The sequence below is a fragment of the Coffea arabica genome, chromosome 8c (assembly GCF_036785885.1).
Source record: "Coffea arabica cultivar ET-39 chromosome 8c, Coffea Arabica ET-39 HiFi, whole genome shotgun sequence".
NCBI lineage: Eukaryota > Viridiplantae > Streptophyta > Magnoliopsida > Gentianales > Rubiaceae > Coffea > Coffea arabica.
In genome coordinates this window covers 45,575,337-45,600,001 of record NC_092325.1, presented here as the reverse complement: position 1 = coordinate 45,600,001, position 24,665 = coordinate 45,575,337, and the positions used below count along the sequence as shown (strand labels likewise).

Genomic DNA, 24,665 nt, shown 5'->3' with positions numbered 1-24,665 from the left:
TGTTTTCTTTTCTGAATAAATCTTATATACACTGACTGACAGTGTATGTACTATCACGGTTGGATGCATGACACACGTACGTAAAATTTGGGTTTCAAATTCAAATATGAATTATGTATCATGCATCTAATGATGAAAATATATACACTGTCATGTCAGTGTATAGAAGAAGGTTAATCCTTGTTTTCTTCTGTACCAAATTTTCTTGAGTTAGGTGGTCTGATTTGGATTTGCCCTTATGACTCGTGAATTAACTAACGAGCCAGAATAGTCCTGTTACTTTTTAAGTCATTCTCTCTCTAGAATGGTCTCTCAAGTCTCATCTTCTGATTACTCTATTGAACACTACTGCACCTTCTCTAGTTGTGCTGAGTCTTACGCCATTTAAAATTAGGTCATAAGCTAATGGCAGTGATTTGATCTTTGAGTTTTTATTTGGCACAGCTATTAAACTATGGTTTTCGAGTGCAAGGCTAATGTGACTCTTACTAGTCCTCATTGCGTTTGCGGGATAACAAAATGTCAACCATCTTCTCCGGATCTGCTGACACACACGTTAGAACAGTAGTACTAATAATGTAGACAAATATTCATTTCTTGATAGCAGCATGCATTAGACTATTAGCTCAGTCCATGCATAATGCAACTAAATAAATGTGGTCCGGTTGCGACCCGGCATTGTCACAAGACTACGAGAACAAATAAAACAGAAGCCCGAAAACTGAAAGAAGAGGAATACACCATTTAAAGAGAGAGATTAGCACTCTGAAGATGAACTCGGTTTGATGTAGCTAGCCTACACCAGCTAAAGAGCAAAGAAGCATATAGTACTAATAAATTACAGGTGAAGTCACGAGTTTCTACGTTTTTTTATTTCCTTCATTCCAACTCCTAATTATATATGGTTAACATCTGGTAATTGTCTAAGTTTCCATATTTTTTACAATCCTTCTACAACTCCATATAACATATGCCAAAAAGAGTTTGTACGATGTTGCTTGTCGACTTGTGGGATTCCTGGTCCCCAAGTGCTTTTTGTGGATGTTTTTCTTCATCACTATTGTGCGCTATATGTTAGCAAGTTGAAAAGTTGCTGCATTAGACTCTGCCGCATTAGAGTGGAAAAGTTGAAAAGTGCTTTTGTTTTGACTTATTTTCTCATATTGTTTCTGCGTCTTCCTGTTTCAATCAGTTGCGGTGTTACCTGGAGAAATGTTTAAGAACTCGCAACCATCCCAGGGCGGTCCATGCCAAAAGCCACCAATCCCAAGTGGTCTTTTAAAGAATAAAACCAAATTCTGTATATTTGACATAGATTGGTATTGGAACGGTTATCTCTGTTCCGATCTCAGAAGGTCGCCTGAGTTTATCGGTGCTGTATATTCTATTTAGTACAATGAAAACATAAAGTGTTTTTGGTAGCTGCGCTTTCAGGTCTCAACTCTATGCACCGCGGAGCTAAGTGATATCCGATAATGAGGACTTGCATGACAATTTATAATTGTTTTCTCGTTATCATTTCAACCAGCATCCTGACCATCCTTGTTAATTTTATTGTTATTGGCTTCCTCGTCTACCATTGGGGTTTTGGTCAGTACTCAAGAAATTCCTGAAACACGAAGCGAATTGTTCACTTTGTTTTCTTAAACAGAAAAATGAGGTTAAGTAAACTGTATTTCCCCAAAAAATAGATGGATGTTGAATTTCAGTTGCATATTGATGCTGTTCTCTTATTGATATTTTTTACGATGCTAATCTTGAGTAGGATGGTGCTGCATGGATTTACTATGATGAATTCAGTAGAATCCTAAGATTCACTCTAGTGGTTCAGCTAGCCAGCTAAAGGAAATTGAGTTGTTCTTGGTCGGCTGGACATTTGTCAAATTCTGTGACGGACAAATAAGTCATCAAACATGATTGGTTGCCTATTGATATTAGTTGCTTGCCTGGCAAAAAATACCACTTTTGATTCATTTAAAGATGCTATGTTCATGTTCTGAAGAGCAGTGTTTTTTGACTTAAAACACAATGCGGATACACAGTTAAACCTTTTGATTTAGCTGCGTTTACTAGGACGGAAATTGCTAATTGAACTATTAAATTCACTCTGCTGTCTTTCCGACAGAGTAACTCTGCCCATGACCATTGACAACAGCTGCTACTAAACCTCAGTCTAAAGTCCGACCACTCCCCAACTCTTGCAAATTTTATTTCGCTATTCCTATGATGAAAGCGTCTTGATTTGCTGGACTTAGTTTGCCTCTTTTACTCTTACGGCAGGTGCAGTTCTTAACAAACGCAATTGAGTTTCGGGGGCAGGTATACAAACTTGCTACAGGAATATGAATTCCATGGCAAGCTGCTTTTGCTTGAAGAGAGCTGGACGTCCAACTCTTGAGGAGCATTCTATACTTGCTTCTGAGACATCTTGTGAGTGGATATATGCAACAGTGTTCAATTATCTTTCGTGGAACTGCAATATAACTAGGCCTTGATCACCTATCATCTTTGATTTTCAACTGCAAATAAGTTGATGCACTTGCATAGAAAGTGTAGTGCTGGTTGTCTAAATTGTAATGCAAGGACAGTTGAACTGGCTTTTAATAAAGTCACAAAGGCCATTTCAGAAGAGTGAACTGTCAGTGGTATATTACTCTTTTCAATAGTAATCTTTAATCCATAACAATTTGATATAACCTTCTTCTAGAGCTTTCTGTCCTAGATGATGTTTTATGTTTCATTTTTTGTGTCCAGTTGACCGGTTAATCTAGTGAAAAATTCTAAGTCGTAATGGCTCAATTTCATTTGACAGTTACCGTGAATGAAGTAGACGCTCTCTATACTCTGTATGAGAAACTAAGCAGCTCCATCACTGATGATGGTCTTCTTCACAAGGTACTACGTCAAACTTTCTGAAGGTGCATGATATCAAATCTCACCAGTTCTGTCCTTTAATGATGTTAACATGCACATTAGTCCATATCCAAGACATTAACTGCCCATATGTCTTGTTATTTCTGTTTCTTTAAGAACATGACTCCAATATCTTTCTCTTTTTCTGTCTTCCGTAATTGTAAGAAGAGACAAACTTCAGACTAATCCACAAAATTTGTCTCCCAACTTTTTCACTGGAGATATCTTGAGTTATTAGGGTTGAACTTTGAAACAGTATCATATAGAAGGATCATGAACGTCAATATCTGGTTTCCTCATCCTCCCGTATTGAGTTGTTTTTTCATCAATACGGTAGGCTGAGTGCTTTTTCATCAGAGGGATCAAAACCTTCTTGCATGCATCTATTTCCACCAACTTTGCTTTGTGCATCGTTTGTAACTCTACTTTGTGCTTTCTTGCAGGAAGATTTTCAGCTTGCTCTTCTTGATAGCAGCAATAAGCATACATTCTTTGCAGACAGGGTTTGTGATTTGGTCTTATTCTTATTCATCAAACGATTGCCCTTTTTTTTTTTTTTTGGAAATTATTGCTAACTGAGGGCATGGTAAAGTTTCTCAAGAAAGGATTGCTGCACCATTTATGTTCATCAGCGTTGCAGAAAAAAAATAAAGCAAAACAATAGCGTATGATCTAAAATTACTATACTGCCAAATTCAAATTCAGATTTAGATGGAAAATGTGGTATGTTCTCTAAAGAAACATTATAATGGTTCAAAGTTTTGTCTCTCAATTAATGGCAGCAAAGGTCAGAAGCCGGGATGAACTTAAGATTATGAAATAATTTTCTGGCCCTGACTTCATCTAATCAGTATTTTCATAGAAAATGTCCTTTTTTTTTCTGTGCTGATGCTTTGCTATGAACTCTTTCTATTACCCTTATCAAGCATGCTTGTCCCTCATCCTCCAAAAGCTAACAAAACTCTGTTCCGTGTTCTCTCACAATTGCAGTTGTTTGATTTGTTTGATCTTAAGCATAATGGAGTTATTGAATTTGGAGAATTTGTTCGTTCTTTAAGCATCTTTCACCCAAGAGCACCAGAGGCAGACAAAATTGCTTGTAAGGAATACAGTTGGTGATTCTAGAAATATTTATTCTGCTGTACCTCATGGCCTAGTTGAAATATTTGAATATTTTAAGATTTGCGATCATCAAATGGTACAATGCAACTTCCTGCAGCTAACTTAAGGAGATTCCTTTTCAGTTTCCTTTAAGTTGTATGACTTGAGGTGCACTGGCTATATCGAACATGATGAGGTACATACCTAGATTGGCAGTTATTCAATTCTTTGGCTGTTTTATTATGTAGCTGAGTTGAGAGTTAACTATGGTATAGGGTGGCATCTCACTCATGCGTGCTGTTCAATTCGTTTGGTATGTTACTCGGAATAAGTCTGCTTGAATCCGGGATATCAATCTTGATGCTTGGAAATTGGCATATCTTATAAGATCTATCAGGTTTTCATTTCCCATCTTCAACTAAAATCAGCATATATTCTTTTCAGCGCATCAAACTGGCTTCTGCCAGTGGTCTGTCTAAAAATTTTACCTCAGGTTTTCTTTTATCAGTAGTTACGGAGTTTTCCAAAATGGGTATCCTTCAATTACTTATTGCATCGTGAACTTATGATTTCTCTGAATGACCAGAAACGCACATCTTGTGGCCTCCATCTGCATCTGATCACGGTGCCCCTCCTGCATTCACATTTGAATTTAGTCATAAAACAAAGCAAGAGGAAGTTAGAAGCATATACTGTCTCAAGTCCAATGTAGAATCTGGAGCGTATTGTGCAAAGCTAATAATGTTAAGAAATATTATGCTAGCTAAGAACGAGATAGCATCGTGATTGCTAGAGTATCTGTAAACAAACGATTTGGTTTGCTAATTTAGCTGCTTCAGCTTACGAGTTTTGTAGACACAAACGGTTTTTTTTTTTTTCCCTCATGAAGTTAGAAATGATCTCCGAACTTAATTCTTTGCAGTTGAAAGAAATGGTATTGGCTCTTCTACGTGAATCAGAATTGACACTTCCAGATGACGTCGTTGAAGCAATCGTAAATAAGGTGGTGAAAAATACAGTTAGATGCATCAACTTTAGAGTTGTGTAGTCTGGTCCTCCTATATCCTCTTATCAATTAATGAGAGCTTGTCTGAGTTGAAAATTTAACAGACAATCATGGAGGCAGATCTAAAAGGTGATGGGAGGATTGATCCAGAAGAATGGAAGGAATTGGTGGCAAGGCATCCTTCAGTCATAAAAAACATGACTCTTCCACATTTAAAGTAAGTGATCACTTCTCCGGTAACCTACCTTCATATATCTGGAACGACTGTTGCTTGGTTAATATGTTGGCTAGTTTTAAAAAACATCATCATGTCTTCTGACCGATAAACTTTGAAAATGCTAGTTGTGCAAGTACATCTTTTGCAGTAGGCACGAACTGACCGATGCCCAGGAATGACCTTTTGCAATCTGAGCTTGTCTTAGCTGATTACTTGTGTTTTTTTTTTTTTTTTTTCCTTTCAAGTGACTCCGGCATGTCTTGTTGCTTGTATGAGATTCAAATTCAGAGTCCCCTGTTGCAGGGAGATAACTTTGGCATTTCCAAGTTTTGTGATGAAGACGCGTGTTCAAGATTCAGAACTCTTCTCTTAAAATGACAACCAACCGACCAAGCGTACCAAATTCTCGTGGTGTAATCAACGAGAAGCATTTTCTTTTTGCAGGTTTTAATACGCCATCTATCAGACATTAAAAAACATAGCCTGATATAAATCAGTCGTCAATTCACTATCAATCCTCTGTTAGCTAGTTTGCCATTTTTATCCTCCTGAACCATCAGCATATGATGCGTTTTTAATTACTATTGCTCTTTCTTATCTGATCTCAACTCATAGAGCACCACGTAATGGAAAAATATATCTGATCTTTCAAAAGCTTTTGGTTGCAGAGATCTTTCAAATGTATTATCTGAGATCTTGAAAAGTTACATGAATAAGTTACCATGCATGGCCGCCCTACATCTATCCTTTGCAACTTCTGGTCTAAAATCTTTAATATTTTAGTTTTGCCAAGAAATCCTGCATGTCACGCCACATTTGCATTTGTTGTTCCAAAATCTTTGTCATCCAGGGGAGAAGAATGATGAGCTTATCGAGGGAATAAACCGGTTGCTTGTTGAAATTCCTTGCAGATTGAAAGTGAAGTAAAATTAGCTTATCTGCCATCAGTTCGAGAGCATTTGGTTGGATTGACAGAAGAAATCTATTCTTAGCAAGTTCCATCTAGAAAAGTAACGGCACCAGATTCCAAAGCAAATTTACGAAAGCCATAGGATATTTTGTGCTTGTACGTAGTGTTTATGGCCATTGCACATGCGCGCGTGATCAAACCAAATAGAGAAAGATTTGACGCTCGAATCAACTTTCCATTTGAAAATGGAAACTTACTTCATAAAAGCCGATGATTTTTCCATTTTTATCCAGAATTCAGAATCAGGGCTCTTTTGATTTGGAGTGGGATGAGATTTTGCGGTTCCAATTTCCTTTTCTCGGACAGGAATCGCGACTCCTGAGAGAAGTGACGTGGATGACCACTCAAAATAGACGGTCAAGAAGAGCAATTTTTTTTTGGGAAAAGAGTATAAACCGTTGCCTTTTTTTATTTTTCGTGGATTTTTTTAGAAAGAGAACTCCTTCGGACTGTGGTATCCATTCACACCATTACATCTAACTTCTTCGCATATATAATTGACTTCAGTGTTGTTGGAGATTAATGCTCACAAAGTTCGAACTGCTTGGTTTTAGATACACACATGTCCTAATGAATCTCTGTAGTAACTAAAAATAGAAGCACGTAGCTTTCTACATGGGAAATTGGTGTATGAAGCAGCGGCATCAGGTATATCATGAAGATCCATCTGTTCTTGCATCTGAAACACATTGTGAGTGAGCTAGAACGCCGCCTCTCTTTTAGGAGGTTATTATACACATTACATCTTTTTCAAATTTACTACACATGGCTGCAGTTACTGTGAGGGAGGTGAAACTGTTGTACAAGTTGTTCAAGAAATTAAGCAGCTCTATAATTGATGATGGATTTATCAGCAGAGTAGGTTTTATCACTTGTTTTGCGTGTTTCATAATTACTACTCCTGCAAAAGATTGCTGCTGATGTTCCAATCAGCAACTAAAAAAACGCAGTACCACTTTTCAGCACTTGTTCATAAGTATTAGCTTTGGCAGGAAGAGTTTCAGCTCGGATTGGTTCAAAATAGCAAGAAGCAGTCATTCTTTGCAGATAGGGTAAGCCGGCTTTATGCTGTTTGTTGATGGAATATACAGCATAATGAATGTTATTCACAAATCCCAGGCTTAACTATTATCTCTCTGTAGCCATTATGATGTTTTATCTCTGTCAACCTCTGCAGATGTTCAATTTATTTGACTACAAGAATGATGGAGTGATAGATTTTGGTGAGTTTGTCCGATCTTTGAGCATCTTTCACCCCGACACACCTGAAGCCAAAAAAGTTGCTTGTATGGAAATTCATCCTCTACAAGTAGTAGTACATTTCGAATGCAAATAGAAAATTATGCAGGCTTGAGGTTGCATTAAAACTTTTTCTGTGATGCAGTTGCATTCGGACTATATGACATTTGGCAGACAGGATTTATAGAAACTGAGGAGGTAAGTCAAATATTACCATTGTGAAATTCAGAGCTTAAGACATTTTAAGTGGTCATGCATGCTCCTCTCTCATTCCATATTAGGTCAAGGAGATGATTTTGGCATTCCTAGATGAGTCAGATTTGACGCTGTCCGATGATACTGTTGAACTCATAATCAGCAAGGTATAAATAGAATTTAAGTTCTAAATCTGGAGTCTGTTTTACCTTTTTACGAGTATTCCCTGCCTTATATGGTACGGTTTTGTGAAGACATTTGAAGAAGCTGATTCAAAGAGAGACGGAAAGATTGACACGGAAGAATTTAAGGATTTTGCTGCCCGGAATCCATCCTTACTAAAGAACATGACAATTCCATACCTGAAGTAAATCTCTCTTATTCATTCAGTTGCAAAGTCAAGTCCTGGAATGGACTAGCTTAAGCCCTCTTGAAAATTTTACCATCTCAAAGGTGTAAATACTCGAAAAGCAAACTTATTCAGCACTCAATGCAAGCAAGGAGATTGTTTGACTTGGAGCACACCAGTTTAAATTCATAATAGAGGCAAATATGCTGTTGGTTATTCACCTCTTCCCCATGCTTCAACTTAGTCAATCAAATTGCTTTAAGTCTATAGTTGACTAGGTGGAAAGATTAAAAAGCATTTGAAATTGCGGACAATCGAAATTCTTTGGACAGAATAAATAGGCTTATTTTGCTGAAAATGGTATGATTACTTGATCCAATAAAAAATTATTAGTTGTCCTAGTTTTTTCCTTTCGGAAGACAAATTACTTCTTTTTTTTTCCCCCCTCCCTCTATTTGCAGGGATATAACTACGGCATTTCCTAGTTTTGTGCTGAAATCTGAGCCGGAAGATGGGATTACCAAGGCGTTTTGAGGATGTTATGACCAACTAGACTTGTTAAATGATGCAGAGAGTAATTAAAGGATGGCAAAACACATCCCTTTGAACACTGAACAGATGAAGTGTTTATGTAGAATAAGTTTGACGTGAAGTTGCAGTTTAAGTACGATGTGAAACCTTTTAAGATGGTGTTTTGGTTCAACATTTAAAGCCTTTCCATTCTGCATGTACGATCGATAATATAATTGAGGGATAAATCAAGAAGCAAACTGAGGCTAGGAAGTGCTTATAAGAGGAAAATCACATGTTATATCCACCAAGGCATCAAATGGAAAAACAAAAAAGTTTATACTCAAATCTGCCTCATCGGTGTTTGACGTTGCTTCAAAATCAACCAAGTACGCTACAAAATACGTTTGACAGGATCTCAGAAGCAAAACAAAATTCCCGTCTAATGCATGGAGAGTTTGTCAATTGCTGCGCTTCCATGTCTAATCATTTTGCTTCTGAGCAATCATGTCCTCCAAGTTCATGGGGTAGCATATATTGGTATGCAAACCGGACCATACATTGTCAGCCAAAATAGCATTTACTGCATCTGTTGGATGAAATTGGTCCCACCAAATGTGATTTGAAGCATTACTGCATGCCATTTCAGGAGTAAGGCATGTTATCCAACCCTTATATTTCCCTAAACCACAGCAAGCATTTGCAGTAACATTGAAACCTGGGACAGCACAAAAAGTGATGGCATAAGACAAAATGCTACCAGTTCAAATGATTTGATCATTGTGAAACCATAAGATCTCACCATAATGGTCATGATTCTTGATTATGTCCATTGAAGCTTCAAATGCATCACAGAAGATTATGTTGGAGTCCATGAGCTCCTGATTTAGTTCATCAACCATGTATCTCATAGCATAGTTAAACTCCATTATCATGTCATTTATCTTCTCAATACACCTCCCATGTTTGCTGCCATACATCCACAGATAGTAAGGAGCACATCCCAAAGGGGCGAGTCCCATCACAACCACTTTTCTGACGTTTGCAGTGTACAAATTCTGTTCAAACATTACACCTTAGATGAATTCTGAAGAAAGCTTAAGCAATGTGTCACACTGAAAATGCTCAATTGGGAAGAAAGAACAATTACAACTGAACACCTTGTGAAAGAGATGCTTGCTCAACATTTTACCAGGGGACTACAACGGTATATTTAAAACAAAATGAAAAAAAAAATTCCAACTATATACTCCTAAAGGACATGAATTGCAGGGAATTTTAGTATCTATACCAATTAACCAAAAAGGGGCAGGCAACTCCTGATATTTTTTGGACCCAGGGATGCAGGGGCCAAGAAAGTTCTGTTTTTGTGAAGCATTGCAGATGAAGAGGACATGTTTCTTGTGGAGATATTTTCTTAGTTGCTGTGTAAACACAAGGCCATAAAATGATGAAGCAAAATAATCACCTTAATTTCCTCCTTCATTGTATCTGCTAAGAACTGGTTGAAACCCCAAGGTAGGTACGCAGATTGCACATTAGACACATTACGAAGATAGTAATGTATGTAGTCATTGCTGCCAATCGATATGTAAAATATAGATCTTGACATCAGATCAGCTGTTGCATCCTCACCAATGTTCAGTATGAACTGTTGGTTTGTGTCATAAACTTGCTGAATTTGCTGTGTCAGAGAAATATGTTGACCCTGCATAAATTTGACCACAATCAAAGTAACAAGCAGGGAAATAGGGTAATCGTATCAGGTAACAAATGCTTCATCATCAGATTCTATTGAAGTGCCAAAAGCATCAAAGGACTAATAGAACTGATCAGTTTTAACATCAAAAGCAGAAAAACTCCAAAATCATCATTTCCTATCATCTCAATAAACAGCCAAGTTAACTAGGATCTTGACATATAATCATTTTCATCTTTTGCAGCAACCGAGTCCTTGTACTACAGCTGACTAATTATCGACACTTCTTGACCGATAAAATAAACAATTTACAACCAAGTATGATCTGTGTAAAACCAAGAAACAACTACAGGCGGAAATATCTTACCAATTCAGAGCCACTGGAGAAAATTATCCCAGCACCAGCAGATGCATAATTCACTCCTTTCATCATATCCTCAATAGAACCACCTTGCCCAAGGTAACTGGGAACAAACGGCAACCCAAGACGCAATGCTGTTGATATTAACCATCAAAATCAAACAAAATAAAAGATCCAGATATAAATGACAATCATCCATGAAGAAGAAACAGCCCAAGAAACATACTCGGTTTTTCATTTTCTTCTAAGTTAAGAAACTAATTAACTGGAAAAATAATAATAAAATTAAATCAGCCCGGCTCAGCTCCAAGAAAATAAAAAACGAAGCACCCCATAATCATTATTCCCATCCTCTCGAACTCCATTGGGTCATCTAAAAACCCAAGTCAAAAATCAAGAAAAAATGAACAGGAAATTACCAATGTAGTCAACAGGGATTCTTCCGTTGCAGAAACGTCCAGTGGGCTGATGTGTATCAAAGTCTTTCCCGTAAGGAAGCCTATCAGCACGAGCAAATGTTCCAAGAAAGTTATTGGTCCCACAATCAACAGAAGAATCGCCAATTACGAACAGGGCAGGGACTTTAGTGGGAGAAATCTGTGGGTCTGGAGGGAGGTGAAAAGTAACATTTCTTGGTTGAAATGGAGAAATTGTGTCCAACATCTTGATCAGATTTGGGTTTGCATCGTGTTTGTGGTTGAGACCTTGAGCTGTAATCGCCGTTGAGGTGGGGTAGAAAATGAAGATCAGAATCAAAATGCGGCAGAGTTCTCGAATTGACTCCATGAATGAACTGAGAGCGAGACGGAGAGGTGCTCTGTGAAATTTGGCGGGTAAAAGAAAGAGGCGGTTGAGCTATAACTAACTATACAAATCCCAAATAATAAAGAACTTGTAATATTTTTGTGACTTCAAGAACTCGTTATATACTTGCTTTTTTTTTTTCTTTTTTTTTTGGCGGTAGGCTCTCTTCTGGTGCCTCGTTATATCCCTTGATTCGCATTTTTTTCCCTTTTTTTTAATTAAATAAACCTTTGGCTCCTTCTTACACCTTTCCTGCCTCCAAAAGTATGCTTTACTAGAATTTCAGGTTTAGAACACGGATGAGATATTTAAGACTTGTATTTGGGAGATGTTCACCATCTCGAACATGGAGCTGCAGCTCTTTTCTTTCTTCCTTTACATGCAGTGCTAAAGCTCTAACTTCAATTTAAGCCGACCACCAAAAAGATACAGCATTCAATATAGAACAAAATGCACTATGCCATTAATTTCTACCGACAACAAGGTATATGTATCCTATTAACGCTAACCAAAAAGGATCATTTGAATTCCAAAATTTTCCCCAAGCCTGGCACAAGTCTGAGCATTTTGCCGGTGCACCGGCCCCAGCACTACTTAACGGTAATGAGGTTGCATGCATGAGCTAGTGGAAACTGACTAGCAGCTCAGAAACAACCGATCAAAATATACAGTATCGTATATACTTGCTGTGCCCATTATGTTGATGCCATAATTATTTATCTTTGTTTGAATGAATGCGTAATTATTTAAAGCATTTTTTATGCCATATGTGTAGAAATTTAAAAAATGTTACAGTATATTTTTCTCAAAATTACACTCTATTTTTATTCCTTAGACTATTGTTTGAAAAAAAAAAAGTCGTCTACCTACGGATCTGACACTGGGTAAGTATGAATCTATGGGTGCCGGGCTGTCTCAGCCCGGCACCTGACACTCCAATTTAAAAAAATTTTTTTTTTTTTAAAATTGGCAGCCCGGCAACCGACAGAATTTTGTGCTGTAAGTGTTATCAGGTGCCGGGCTCTGTCAGCCCGGCACCTGACAGATTCTTTTTTTTTTTTTTTAAAGCAGTGCACCAGACAGCTTTTTAAAGCCATGCGCCCCTCTCGTCCATGCAATTTCCTGACCCGCCACCTGACAGATTCTCCCTTTTTTTTTTGTTTTTTTAAAGCTGTGCACCAGACAGCTTTTTAAAGCCATGCGCCCCTCTCGTCCATGCAATTTCCTGAGCCGCCAGAGCTTTTATCAGGTGCCTGTTAGCTGGTGGAATCTCAGCTTAGCATCCCGTGGTGCCTAGCTACGGAAAAACAAACAAAAGCTATCTCAGCTTAGCACCCCGTGGTGGCTAGCTACGGACAGAAACAAAAACTGCAATCACGTGGGCTTGCTCCAGCGTCGTGAACTCCGAATGTGTATATAAACGAACCAAACTTCACCCTTCACCCCTCATCCCGCACCTCATTTCTCATTTCCTTATTTCTGAGCTCTCCCAATTCTATTTGCATCATCCCTCTCACTTCTCACTCAGCTTCTCGGCCAAAGTTCCTCCAGAGCCGAAAGACATTTGTTGTGTTTGCGATTTGCCTTCCCTATTGGTGTCTCAGATTTGCCTTGTCGAGGATTGTCCCTCTCGGTGTCTCTGACCATAGCTTTGTTCGCGGGCAGAATTGGTGAGCCTATTGTTAATGTATTTATGCTAAGACGTTCGTGTTAATTAATTACGATACCGCCGTGCTAATTAATTACGGTGCTTTTGTTTAGGTCGCCGTACTGACTACTAACGGTGCTGACAAGACAATCAATTTTTTAAATACAAATAGTTCGAAAGAGGTTAGTGATCTGTCTTATATAAAAATTGTTATAACTGTTATATTATGTTACTCAATTGGTGATAAATATTTTATATTGTTGTTATATTGTGTTGTTAATATTTTTTGTTAAATAAATATTTAATTTATTATAGAATAGTTGTATACAAATAATGTAATTTACTTTTTACGTAAGTTAGCTAATATTAGTTTAATAATATGGTACATGCTTAGTTGAATTAGTTTAGTGATAAAATTAGTTTAAGTAGTTTAATTAGTTGTTTAAATTTATTTAATGGATGAATTAAATTAGTTTAACTAAAATACATAAAATTAGCATAACTTAATTAATGATATTAGTGTTATTAGTTTAATACAATTTACTTTATTATGCAAATTAGTTGATAATTAGTTTATGTAATTTAGTATATGATTAGTTTAATTAGTTTAGTGGATTAATTAGTTTAATTAATTGTGGAATTCATTGAATTTAAGAGGTTCAATTAGGGGTGAATTTAGATGTATTCGGCAAGGTTAGTTTATGTTATTTAGTATATGTTATTAGTTTAATTAGTTTAAATGAATTTTGATTAAATGAATTTAAATGAATTAGTTTATGTTATTTAGTATATGTTATTAGTTTAATTAGTTTAAATGAATTTCGATTAAATGATTTTAAATGAATTATTTTATGTTATTTAGTATATGATTAGTTTAATTAGCCAATAGGATATATTAGTTTAATTAATTGAATGAATTAATTTTAAGAGGTTCGATTAGGGGTGAATTTAGATGTATTCGGCAAGGTTAGTTTATGTTATCTAGTATATGTTATTAGTTTAATTAGTTTAAATGAATTTTGATTAAATGAATTTAAATGAATTAGTTTATGTTATTTAGTATATGTTATTAGTTTAATTAGTTTAAATGAATTTCGATTAAATGAATTTAAATGAATTAGTTTATGTTATTTAGTATATGATTAGTTTAATTAGCCAACAGGATATATTAGTTTAATTAATTGAATGAATTAATTTTAAGAGGTTCGATTAGGGGTGAATTTAGATGTATTCGGCAAGGTTAGTTTATGTTATCTAGTATATGTTATTAGTTTATGTAAGAGCCCGGTGCAACCCAATGAGTACAAACAAATTCACAATGATGCACAAAGATATATCAAATTTAAGCACAATAAAGAAAACTTAATTAAAGAGAAAAGATAAGAAATGCAAACCAAATATCAAACCAATAGCCTCTTCAATTGATGGCGATGCTAACCAAGATGTACAAGTGAAGGCTCACTCCTTCCTCACCCCAAATACTCTTTGGGTGAGCCAAGGAGCTTTACAACTATTCTAGTTAACCCTCAACAACTTACACTTGAAAGATCACTCACCCAATTAAGAACTATTTTATACAAATGAGGCAACCTTCACCAAGGTTTTACCACTCCAAGTGATTGGTTCACCTTCACCAAGGTTTTACTACTCCAAGAGAGTAACCTTCACTTGAGCAACCTCACAACCCAACTTCCCCAACCCCTTATACAACCAACAAAGAATCTTTCTACTCAAAAATCTCACTTGTAAGCTTGTATTTTGTGTTGGCAAAAGTCTCTTGTCTTCTTGTGCTTTGGGGTGTTTATAGAAGGTGAGAAATGGCTTCAAAAGGCTCTCCAACGGTCAAATATTAAATGCTGTCAAAACTAGCCGTTGGCCTGTCGGACGTCCGAACCACCTGTCGATCGTCCGAACCCTGCGTCCAAACCACCTGTCGGACGTCCGAACCCTGCGTCCGACCGTCGTCAGAGAGTCATCAAATCTTTGCGAAATTTCTCGGACGTCCGATGCGATCGATGTGCGTCCGACAGAGTTTCCTTCTTGATGTTCTTCATCCTTTCGGACGTCCGATAGCTTCCTTTCGGACGTCCCACATGAGTGCCCTGTTTTTGCTTCTTCTTTTATGCCACAAGAATCTGTTCTAACAAATTACTCACATAAAAACATTAGCCCAAATCTACATTTTGGTTTGTTAATCATCAAAACCAAGGATTGATCGACCAAGGTCAACAATCTCCCCCTTTTTGATGATGACAAACAAAATGAAGATTTCTTTTATCAAATAAGTTCAAATAAAGCTCCCCCTTAGAAAGTGCCAACATACAAAGAAATTTCAATAAATCCTACTCCCCCTTTTGGCATCAATAAAAAAAAAACAAACTCCCCCTTTATTTTTCAGATCAAAACCATATTGAATATCAAAATTTTCAAATGTACTTACAACCATATAGCACTACTTGGATCAAAACTTCATGATGTACCTAAATATGAGAAATTTCATTTGGTACCCTTTCTTTATAGGGTCCTTGGGAGTTAATAAGACATGATCTAGCAATCCACATGAATTTCATGCCTTTTCTCATATTTTTTTTTACATAGCAATCATTTTGCATATGTCCAAATTTGCAACAAAAGTTACACATGATAGAAGTATTTTGCACATAGGTGGATTTAATGCAACTAATTTTCTTACTTCTTATCATAGCAAACTTATTTGTGCCTTGAAAAGATTTGCTTTCTTTTGTTTGAGAAAACTTTTGTTTTTCATTTTGGAGAAACTCGTTCAAGTCATTAATTCTTTTCTTTAACACATTTTGTTCCTCCAACATTTTTTCATAAAACTTTGTTTTCTCTTCTAACTTCCTTTTCAAATTATTTTTGCAATCAAAAACACTTTTTTGATTTTTTAAATCATCATTTTCCATTCTCAAACATTTGTTTTCTTGAAACAGTTTGGAGTTTTCTTCCAACAAATCATTTATTTTTGTTTTCAAATCTTTATTTTTAGCATAAGATTTTCTCAAACTTTTATGCATATTAATCATAAGAATTTTCACATCATCATCTTCATCATCTTCATCACAAGAAGAGTGATAAGAACTTACCTCATCTTCTCCAACGGCCATTAGTGCCATTTGGGCCAACTCTTCTTTTTCTCTTTTTGAATTGCATTCATCCCATGTAATTTTGCAATCTCCTCTTGAGCATCTCTTGTTGAAGGTCTTCTTGGAACTTTTGATGTGAGGAGTTGTATCATTGTCCACATCCATGATTTCATTACCCATGAAGTCAGGGTTATCCCCCACTTGAGATGCTTTAAAAGCTATGCCTCTCTTATACATTCTTGCATTTTCTTCCTCTTGCACTTTGAATTTCAGCTTTAATTCATAAGAGGTTAGGGTATCCACAAGAGATTCAATGGACATAGAATTTAAATCCTTTGCCTCTTCTATAGCATTTATTTTGTTTTCCCATTCTTTTGGCAAGGCATTCAAAATCTTTCTATTTTTCTCACCCAAAGAATATTCTTTTCCAAGCAATTTAAGATCTTCAATAATGTCACAAAATCTACTACACATCTTCTCAACATTTTCAAGAGGATGCATTTTGAAAAATTCATATTGAGAAACAAGCAAAGATTTCTTTTGTTCTTTAATATCTTGGTTACCTTCATGAAATACACACAATTTATCCCAAATATCTTTAGCTGATTTACAACCTTTAATCCTACTAGATTCATTTACATCTAATGCATTGTACAATATACACATGGCCTTGGCATTCAAAGAAAGGTATCTCTTGTTTTTTTTATTCAATTCTTGTCTAGTCTTTAATCTATTCAAATTGGTGATAGAGTCAACTATTCTAGTTTCATAAGGACCATCTTCTACCACATACCATAATTCAATGTAAACAGATTGTAAGAAAATCATCATTCTTTGTTTCCACATGCTAAAATGAGAACCATTAAACATAGGTGGTCTATCAATAGATTGCCCTTCTAAAAAAGAAACTTTTATGGTTGCCATGATCTTTACTCTAAGCGGTTAAGCTTGATCAAAAGAGACCAAGCTCTGATACCAATTGTAAGAGCCCGGTGCAACCCAATGAGTACAAACAAATTCACAATGATGCACAAAGATATATCAAATTTAAGCACAATAAAGAAAACTTAATTAAAGAGAAAAGATAAGAAATGCAAACCAAATATCAAACCAATAGCCTCTTCAATTGATGGCGATGCTAACCAAGATGTACAAGTGAAGGCTCACTCCTTCCTCACCCCAAATACTCTTTGGGTGAGCCAAGGAGTTTTACAACTATTCTAGTTAACCCTCAACAACCTACACTTGAAAGATCACTCACCCAATTAAGAACTATTTTATACAAATGAGGCAACCTTCACCAAGGTTTTACCACTCCAAGTGATTGGTTCACCTTCACCAAGGTTTTACTACTCCAAGAGAGTAACCTTCACTTGAGTAACCTCACAACCCAACTTCCCCAACCCCTTATACAATCAACAAAGAATCTTTCTACTCAAAAATCTCACTTGTAAGCTTGTATTTTGTGTTGGCAAAAGTCTCTTGTCTTCTTGTGCTTTGGGGTGTTTATAGAAGGTGAGAAATGACTTCAAAAGGCTCTCCAACGGTCAAATATTAAATGCTGTCAAAACTAGCCGTTGGCCTGTCGGACGTCCGAACCACCTGTCGATCGTCCGAACCCTGCGTCCAAACCACCTGTCGGACGTCCGAACCCTGCGTCCGACCGTCGTCAGAGAGTCATCAAATCTTTGCGAAATTTCTCGGACGTCCGATGCGATCGATGTGCGTCCGACAGAGTTTCCTTCTTGATGTTCTTCATCCTTTCGGACGTCCGATAGCTTCCTTTCGGACGTCCCACATGAGTGCCCTGTTTTTGCTTCTTCTTTTATGCCACAAGAATCTGTTCTAACAAATTACTCACATAAAAACATTAGCCCAAATCTACATTTTGGTTTGTTAATCATCAAAATCAAGGATTGATCGACCAAGGTCAACAGTTTAATTAGTTTAAATGAATTTTGATTAAATGAATTTAAATGAATTAGTTTATGTTATTTAGTATATGTTATTAGTTTAATTAGTTTAAATGAATTTCGATTAAATGAATTAGTTTATGTTATTTAGTATATGTTATTAGTTTAATTAGTTTAAATGAATTTCGATTAAATGAATTTAAATGAATTAGTTTATGTTATTTAGTATATGATTAGTTTAATTAGCCAACAGGATATATTAGTTTAATTAATTGAATGAATTAATTTTAAGAGGTTCGATTAAATGAATTTAGATGTACTTGGCGAGGTTAATTAATTGAATGGATTAATTGAACGAATTTGTGCAATTGAGTTTTGATTAAGATAGCCGTTTAGTCGGGGCAATTTAAGTAATTGAAATAATACCTATGCTAATAAAATAAATACATAAAATTAATGTAATTAGCATAGCAAAATTTCATACCTAGTGATATTAGTTTAATGCTATTCACTTTATTTGTTAAGTTAGTTGATAATTAGTTTATGTTATTTAGTAAACAATTATTTTAATTAGTTTAGTGGATTAATTAGTTTAATTAGTTGTGAAATTAGTTAAATTAAAGAGGTTCGATCAAATGCATTTGTTGTTAATTAAGGTGATGAATTAGGATTATGTTGTTATTTATTAAATATTCATTTGTTTATTATAAATGATTTAATTATTTAATTATAATGCATTATTTGTTGTTATTTGTTGTTATTTAATTACACTTTATTTGTTGTTATTTGTTATACTGTTTGTTATTATTTGTTATTTATTAATTACGCTTTATTTGCTGTTATTCGTTATATTATTTGTTGTTATTTAATCACACTTGATTTGTTGTTATTCATTATACTATTAGTTATTATTCGTTATTATTTAATTACACTTTATTTGTTGTTATTTGTTATACTATTTGTTATCATTCGTTATTATTTAATTACACTTTATTTGTTGTTATTTGTTATTATTTGTCACAGTTATAGAATCGTAATTATTTATTATTTGTTATTAAATTATATATATATTTGATTCAATTAAATAATTATTCAAATAAGTATATTAATGGTGTTTTAAAATGCTATCAACACTCGTCTCTAATAGGTATAACATGTCAAGTGATAATTGCTTGGTGATTCAAGTATATTGGGGAGGAAAAATTATATACGAAGGAGGGTCAATTTCATATGATCCCCCTATACCGAAACAAGTATTGTTCCTTCCAGAGATGGTAGGTTATGATGATTTGGTAGACCAAATATACAATCTTTTGGGTTTAGATCGGAAGCGCTATAAGATTAGTTTGATATATCGAAGTTGCCTTCCAAATGGCAAGTTTGGTGCAATGCCTTTGGTGAATGACAATGGAGTTGCCGGGCTGTACTACTTACAATCTGGTAGTAGACTTGCAACCGAAATATATGTGGAGGTCGAGGAGGTCTTTCATTTACAAGAGAATGATTCTCAAATTTTAGGTGTTGTAAGTGCTAATCTTGATAGAGGTGGTAGTAGTTCAGAACACATATCTTTATTCCAGTCAGGCGGCCTTTTTGAGAGTCAAATGACCCAATTAGATGTAGGTGATGTTCAACCAAGGCATAGAGAGCGAAGAAGGGGTAATGGTCGGCGGAGTAATAATGATCCTTCAAGTACAAGTGGTCAACCAATAGAGCACACCTCATCATTTCAAACTCGATGTACGGATATTGAATCATCTCCGATGTTTGATGCTCTACCATCTACTGACATTCAGTTTGTAGATGTTGACATGGACTCCGAACCGGAGCCCAATCTTAGTGGTTCCGATGAAGAGAACCACCAACATGATACCGATCGACAAGATGGGTATTCAAATCTTCCAACTACGACCTATGTTGACATGGGTCGCAATGCTCCTTGGATAACTCGTGAAGGACCACAACTGCGTTATGAAGCTGGTGTCGACGCTGCATTGAATTATGACCCCCTTGATGTTGGGCGAGTTGAGAAGTTAAAGTTGTGGAATTAACACACCAAAGATTTAGAATTAGGTCAACTTTTCGAAACAAAGGAGCATGTCAAGAGAGCTGTGAAATTGTGGTCCATAAAGGAGAATAGGGAGTTCAAAGTTCGTGAGAGCACGCCAACAACATGGTATGTTCGTTGTCGGGCTCGTAACTCTGTACCCCCGTGTAATTGGCAGCTTCGTGCAACCCTGCGTAGCTCGCACAACATGTGGATGATTGTCACACTTGCTGATGCTCATACATGCATTCGTGTCTGTTTTAATAATGACCACCGTGGATTGAGTAGCGACATAATTGCCGAACATATTATTCCCCACATTATGAATGGTCCAGTGTATAAAATCAAGGAAATTCAAGCATCGGTGAAACAGGAGTTTCATTGCGATGTGTCTTACAAGAAAGCTTGGTATGCTAGACGCCGTGCCATTGATATATTATACGGGGATTGGCCGACATCCATATCACAGCTGCCAACCTATATTCAGGAGTTACAACGGTCCAATCCGGGTACGGTAGTTGTGTGGGACCATCATCCATCGAGTACCCCTTCCAATATTATTTTTGATTATATATTTTGGGCATTTGCACCTGCCATCCAAGGCTTTCGCCATCTGAAACCGGTCATATGTGTGGATGGTACCTTTTTGAAAGGACCTTATCGGGGAAAACTTCTTGTCGCCGTAGGTTTTGATGCTAATGGTTCACTGTTTCCCCTGGCATATGCTCTAGTCGATGAGGAGAATAATCGGAGTTGGCATTGGTTCATGAGACTGTTACGCATTCACGTGTGTGGTGACATGCAGAATATATGCATTATTTCTGATCGTCATCATGGCATCATTAATGCAATGCGTACACTCGAAGAGTGGCAGGAGCCATTAGGGGTGCACCGATTCTGTTCGATTCATATTCGGAGCAATTTCATACAAAAATTCAAGAATGAAAGGTAAATTGTCATTTAACCCCTAAAAATTAAATATATTTTCATGTTCCACCCATCATAGGTAAATTAATCCCCTTTTGACGTTATTTTACGATGTGTGTTAGGCTTAAAAACCTGATGTACGGGGCTGGTGTGGCGAATCAGACACGTAAGTATGAGAACTTCATGAATGTGATTTTCTCCCTAAATACGGAGGCATATGCATGGCTAACGGGTGGATCAGTTCGACCCGAACAATGGGCTCTGTGCAAAGATGGGGGATATCGTTGGGGCCACATATCCACAAATATGGTCGAGTGTTTCAACAATCTCTTGAGGGACGCTCGGTTGCTGCCAATTACTGCGTTGATAAGATTCACATTCAATCAAACTGTTGATTTGTTCGTGAAGAATCACAAGGTTGCATGGGATGAGGTATACCGCCTCCCAAAGAAATCTTGGGATAAATATGTCAAAAATGAACAAAAAAGGCGGGCCCATGCAGTTCAAGTGTTCGATCATAGGATGGGTATTTACTGCATTACGACTGCCTATCGACAAAGCCATCAAGGAGGTAATGCGCAAACCGTTGACATTGAAAATCGCACGTGCACATGTGGAAAATGGAGAGAATTCCGCTTCCCATGTTCACATGCCATAGCTGCGTGTTTTAGGTGTGGCATCTCCCCATTGACGCTTGTCGCTCATGAACACACGTTTTCCTCTTATCAAGCTACATTCACCGGTAATTTTGAACCGCTACGGGATCCAAAATATTGGCCTGTAGCGGAATTACAGCTGAATATCATAGGAGGGAGATTGAAACAAAAGATGCCAGGACCATTGAGAAATTCTAGGATCAGAAATCAGATGGATAGAAGATGCCCTGATGTACCACGTCGATGCAGTAACTGTTTATAGCCGGGTCACACAGCCCCTAACTGTCCGTATGCCGGTTACTTTCATAAATAATGTTATCCTCTATTGTTGTAGAAGTGTTTTGGTGTGAACTAAAACCATATGAACTCCTATTTGGTGTAAAACTCTGTCATTTTATTGTAATAAAATTGCATTTGATATGTTATTTTGTCGCAATGATTTGTTAATTGTACCACATATATTTCTTTATGTGATTTTTGTCTTAAAACAGGATTTCAAATGGAGCGATGGCATTCGACCACAGCACCCCCCATCCAGGACCATTGGATGGGAGTGTTTTATATTTACAATCGGAACATAGGACCGCTGCGATTTTTCAAGGGACAGGTGTGGATTTAGATGTTCGGCGCTGTGATAGGAGGTTTTTTCAACCTCTAATACATTTGGATGATCGGATTGCTCAATACATCGATGCCGCAGGCTTTTATGGTATTCGCAGAGCCGGTTACCTCACAGTAGATCATGGCCTTATAAATGCACTTGTGGAACGTTGGAGGCAAGAGACACATACTTTTCACCTCCCAGTTATGGGAGAGGCGACAGTAACTCTGCAGGATGTGGAGGTTTTGTGGGGTTTTCGGGTTGATGGTTTGCCGGTTACATTAGTGCACCGTAGACGTAACTTGGTGGAGCGGAAGCAGTTGATTTATGATATTTTGGGATATTGGCCAGAAGATAACATGCTCAACCACGATCGTCTAAAGCTTACTTCTATATCCCGACGGTTGAGTACACCGTTGCCAGCAGATGCTTCAGATGTTATGGTTCGTCAGTATGCCCGCATGTACATCCTGATTCTATTGGGTGGATTGTTATTTGCTGATTCATGTCAGAATCTCGTGAGTTTGAATTGGTTAGACTATGTCCGTGATTTGGATGCCATGAGGCAATACAGCTGGGGGACTGCGACGTTGGCTTGTTTATATTCACGAATGTGCCACGCATCTCGTGTTGGAACAATAACAACTGGAGGTCCATACTTGTTACTACAACTTTGGGCGTGGGAGCGGATTCCTGTGATTCGACCTGATGTACTCCTATATTCTGAAATTGGGGATTTTTCGAGAGGAGGGAGATGGGCAGCCGAACGAACAGGGATTGACCCTTCTAGTCAGTCCGGCATACATTATCGGGAGCAGTTAGCCTTATTACGCATGGATCAGGTATTTGTCTCTTATATCTAAATAAATTATTTATAATAATAATATCACAAAGAGCCGATCCACAATCTAAATAACTGTTATGATATCAGTTTATTTGGATGCCGTATACCGATGATATACTGGCACGACTACCTGATTACTGCAAACGGGGAGCGCACATATGGCGGGCAAGAGTCCCTCTTATATTCTGGTACATCGTCGAATTTCATTTTCCTGATCGTGTCATGCGTCAATTTGGGATGAGGCCGGACATTCCGGAACCAGTTGACACTAATCGGGGTGGTTTACACCAATTGGATATTTCTGGTTATCCGGGAAGAAATTGGGCTGATTTTCATAAGGGTTGGATAGCATACTGGAATGCGCGTGCAACTGCAGAGGTACCTGGTGTGCCCATAGATACATTCAGGCCTTCCAATAAGTATCTCGAGTGGTATCATAATCACACCATTCTGTACATTACGCCTCCTATCCAGCAGCATGCACAGTATGGGCAAATGTTGCATGGAGTTTCTGGCCAGTTTGAGTATTTGGTAAGTTATTACTATATACCAATTTAATTAATTTACTATTCAACAATGATTAAAAAGGATTGTCGCCGTTTTTTGTATATGCCAGATGGGTACTATGCAGCAGGTTGGCCAACAATCGCATGATGCACTACAGCTTGACGACACTAACGGTCGCTTTCATTCCCATTATGCAACCATTGTTGATAGAGCATATGGATCAATGCAATACCTCCAGCGTTTTGATCGCATGGTTGTTGGTGATTTTAATTCTTTCGGTCATAATCCTCCTGTGTCACAAGAAATTCCACAGCCCAATCGTGTGCGGCGTGTCCCTACACAAGGTGGACCATCATCTAGTAGAAGTCGACGGCACAGGCATGGCTTGCAAGACGAAGTCATTGGGGAGCAGACCATTCAACACACCGAGGTGCCGGATATCAATGCTATGCCAACTACACAGAATATATCGGCTTTTAACCCTCAGGTGACATCTTTCCCATACTCATCGCATATTGGTCTAGATGCCACGCCTTTGCCACAGTTTCCACCTTTTGGTGCACATCCCACACCCTCTTCATATTGTCCTGCCTTCGGTGGACAATATCCATCCTCATCGCACGAGCCTCTAGTTGGAGACACTACCATTGCAGCGGTGTCATCATCTTCTTTTGAACTACATCCAATATTCAATTTTCTTAGTGGAGTGGGTGGTACATCTCCTATTTCAGAGCTTCCTGATTATTATAGTTTTGGACAGCCTATGACCGTACCTACGTCGATTCAGCCAGTATGTGCTACTGGATACGGTCATTCGGGAGATTTTGTCACGTATCGCTCTCAGAACGATTGTGATAGCAGTACGACTGCAGACACGGTTGAGGAGGAGGACGCAGGACTTGATGATGCTTCCATAGATGTTGCCCCTCCAATCGATACACAACAGGAGCCAATAGTTCTGCGGGAACGTTGCAGACGACAACCCAAAAGATTTTGCTGTCCGTCCACAACACCAGGTGATAAAGGCAAGGGCAAAAGGCGCACGGGGCGTTGA

General features: G+C 37.4%; 5 protein-coding genes across 8 annotated transcripts; 4 read left to right on the top strand and 1 right to left on the bottom strand.

Annotated features, from left to right (window-relative positions):
• The first annotated feature begins 735 nt into the window (after window positions 1–735).
• LOC113705265 (calcineurin B-like protein 7) lies at window positions 736–5,752 on the top strand. Of its 2 annotated transcripts, XM_027227064.2 has the most exons (9): window positions 736–844; window positions 2,281–2,430; window positions 2,813–2,895; window positions 3,357–3,416; window positions 3,904–4,012; window positions 4,158–4,210; window positions 4,937–5,017; window positions 5,125–5,237; window positions 5,541–5,752. In XM_027227064.2, exons 2-9 carry the CDS (start codon window positions 2,343–2,345, stop codon window positions 5,608–5,610), a joined length of 657 nt encoding a protein of 218 aa, XP_027082865.1. In that variant the 5' UTR covers window positions 736–844; window positions 2,281–2,342; the 3' UTR covers window positions 5,611–5,752. The 2 variants fall into 2 exon arrangements, with proteins under 2 accessions (XP_027082865.1, XP_071920091.1); XM_072063990.1 differs by lacking the exon at window positions 736–844 and having other exon boundaries at window positions 1,035–2,430.
• Window positions 5,753–6,094: 342 nt separating this feature from the next.
• On the top strand, window positions 6,095–8,693 carry LOC113705264 (calcineurin B-like protein 7). Of its 3 annotated transcripts, none has more exons than XM_027227062.2 (8): window positions 6,095–6,898; window positions 6,983–7,065; window positions 7,200–7,259; window positions 7,385–7,430; window positions 7,592–7,644; window positions 7,728–7,808; window positions 7,896–8,008; window positions 8,095–8,206. In XM_027227062.2, the coding sequence occupies exons 1-8, from the start codon at window positions 6,823–6,825 to the stop codon at window positions 8,180–8,182; spliced, it is 600 nt and encodes a 199-aa protein (XP_027082863.1). In that variant the 5' UTR covers window positions 6,095–6,822; the 3' UTR covers window positions 8,183–8,206. The 3 variants fall into 3 exon arrangements, with proteins under 3 accessions (XP_027082863.1, XP_027082861.1, XP_027082862.1); XM_027227060.2 differs by having other exon boundaries at window positions 6,104–6,898; window positions 7,385–7,493; XM_027227061.2 differs by lacking the exon at window positions 8,095–8,206 and adding an exon at window positions 8,452–8,693 and having other exon boundaries at window positions 6,444–6,898; window positions 7,385–7,493.
• A 125-nt stretch (window positions 8,694–8,818) lies between these two features.
• LOC113705263 (GDSL esterase/lipase At5g08460) lies at window positions 8,819–11,604 on the bottom strand. The gene is made up of 5 exons (XM_027227059.2): window positions 10,980–11,604; window positions 10,567–10,694; window positions 9,969–10,208; window positions 9,303–9,558; window positions 8,819–9,218 (listed from the first exon to the last, which is right to left on the bottom strand). Exons 1-5 carry the CDS (start codon window positions 11,344–11,346, stop codon window positions 8,983–8,985), a joined length of 1,227 nt encoding a protein of 408 aa, XP_027082860.1. The 5' UTR covers window positions 11,347–11,604; the 3' UTR covers window positions 8,819–8,982.
• An 895-nt stretch (window positions 11,605–12,499) lies between these two features.
• LOC140013600 (serine/threonine-protein phosphatase 7 long form homolog) lies at window positions 12,500–24,665 on the top strand. Its single transcript, XM_072062950.1, has 5 exons — window positions 12,500–13,034; window positions 13,126–13,194; window positions 22,151–23,102; window positions 23,192–23,635; window positions 23,721–24,665. The coding sequence occupies exons 3-5, from the start codon at window positions 22,167–22,169 to the stop codon at window positions 24,663–24,665; spliced, it is 2,325 nt and encodes a 774-aa protein (XP_071919051.1). The 5' UTR covers window positions 12,500–13,034; window positions 13,126–13,194; window positions 22,151–22,166.
• LOC113706268 (uncharacterized) lies at window positions 20,285–21,921 on the top strand. Its single transcript, XM_027228141.2, has 2 exons — window positions 20,285–21,024; window positions 21,126–21,921. The coding sequence occupies exons 1-2, from the start codon at window positions 20,285–20,287 to the stop codon at window positions 21,919–21,921; spliced, it is 1,536 nt and encodes a 511-aa protein (XP_027083942.2).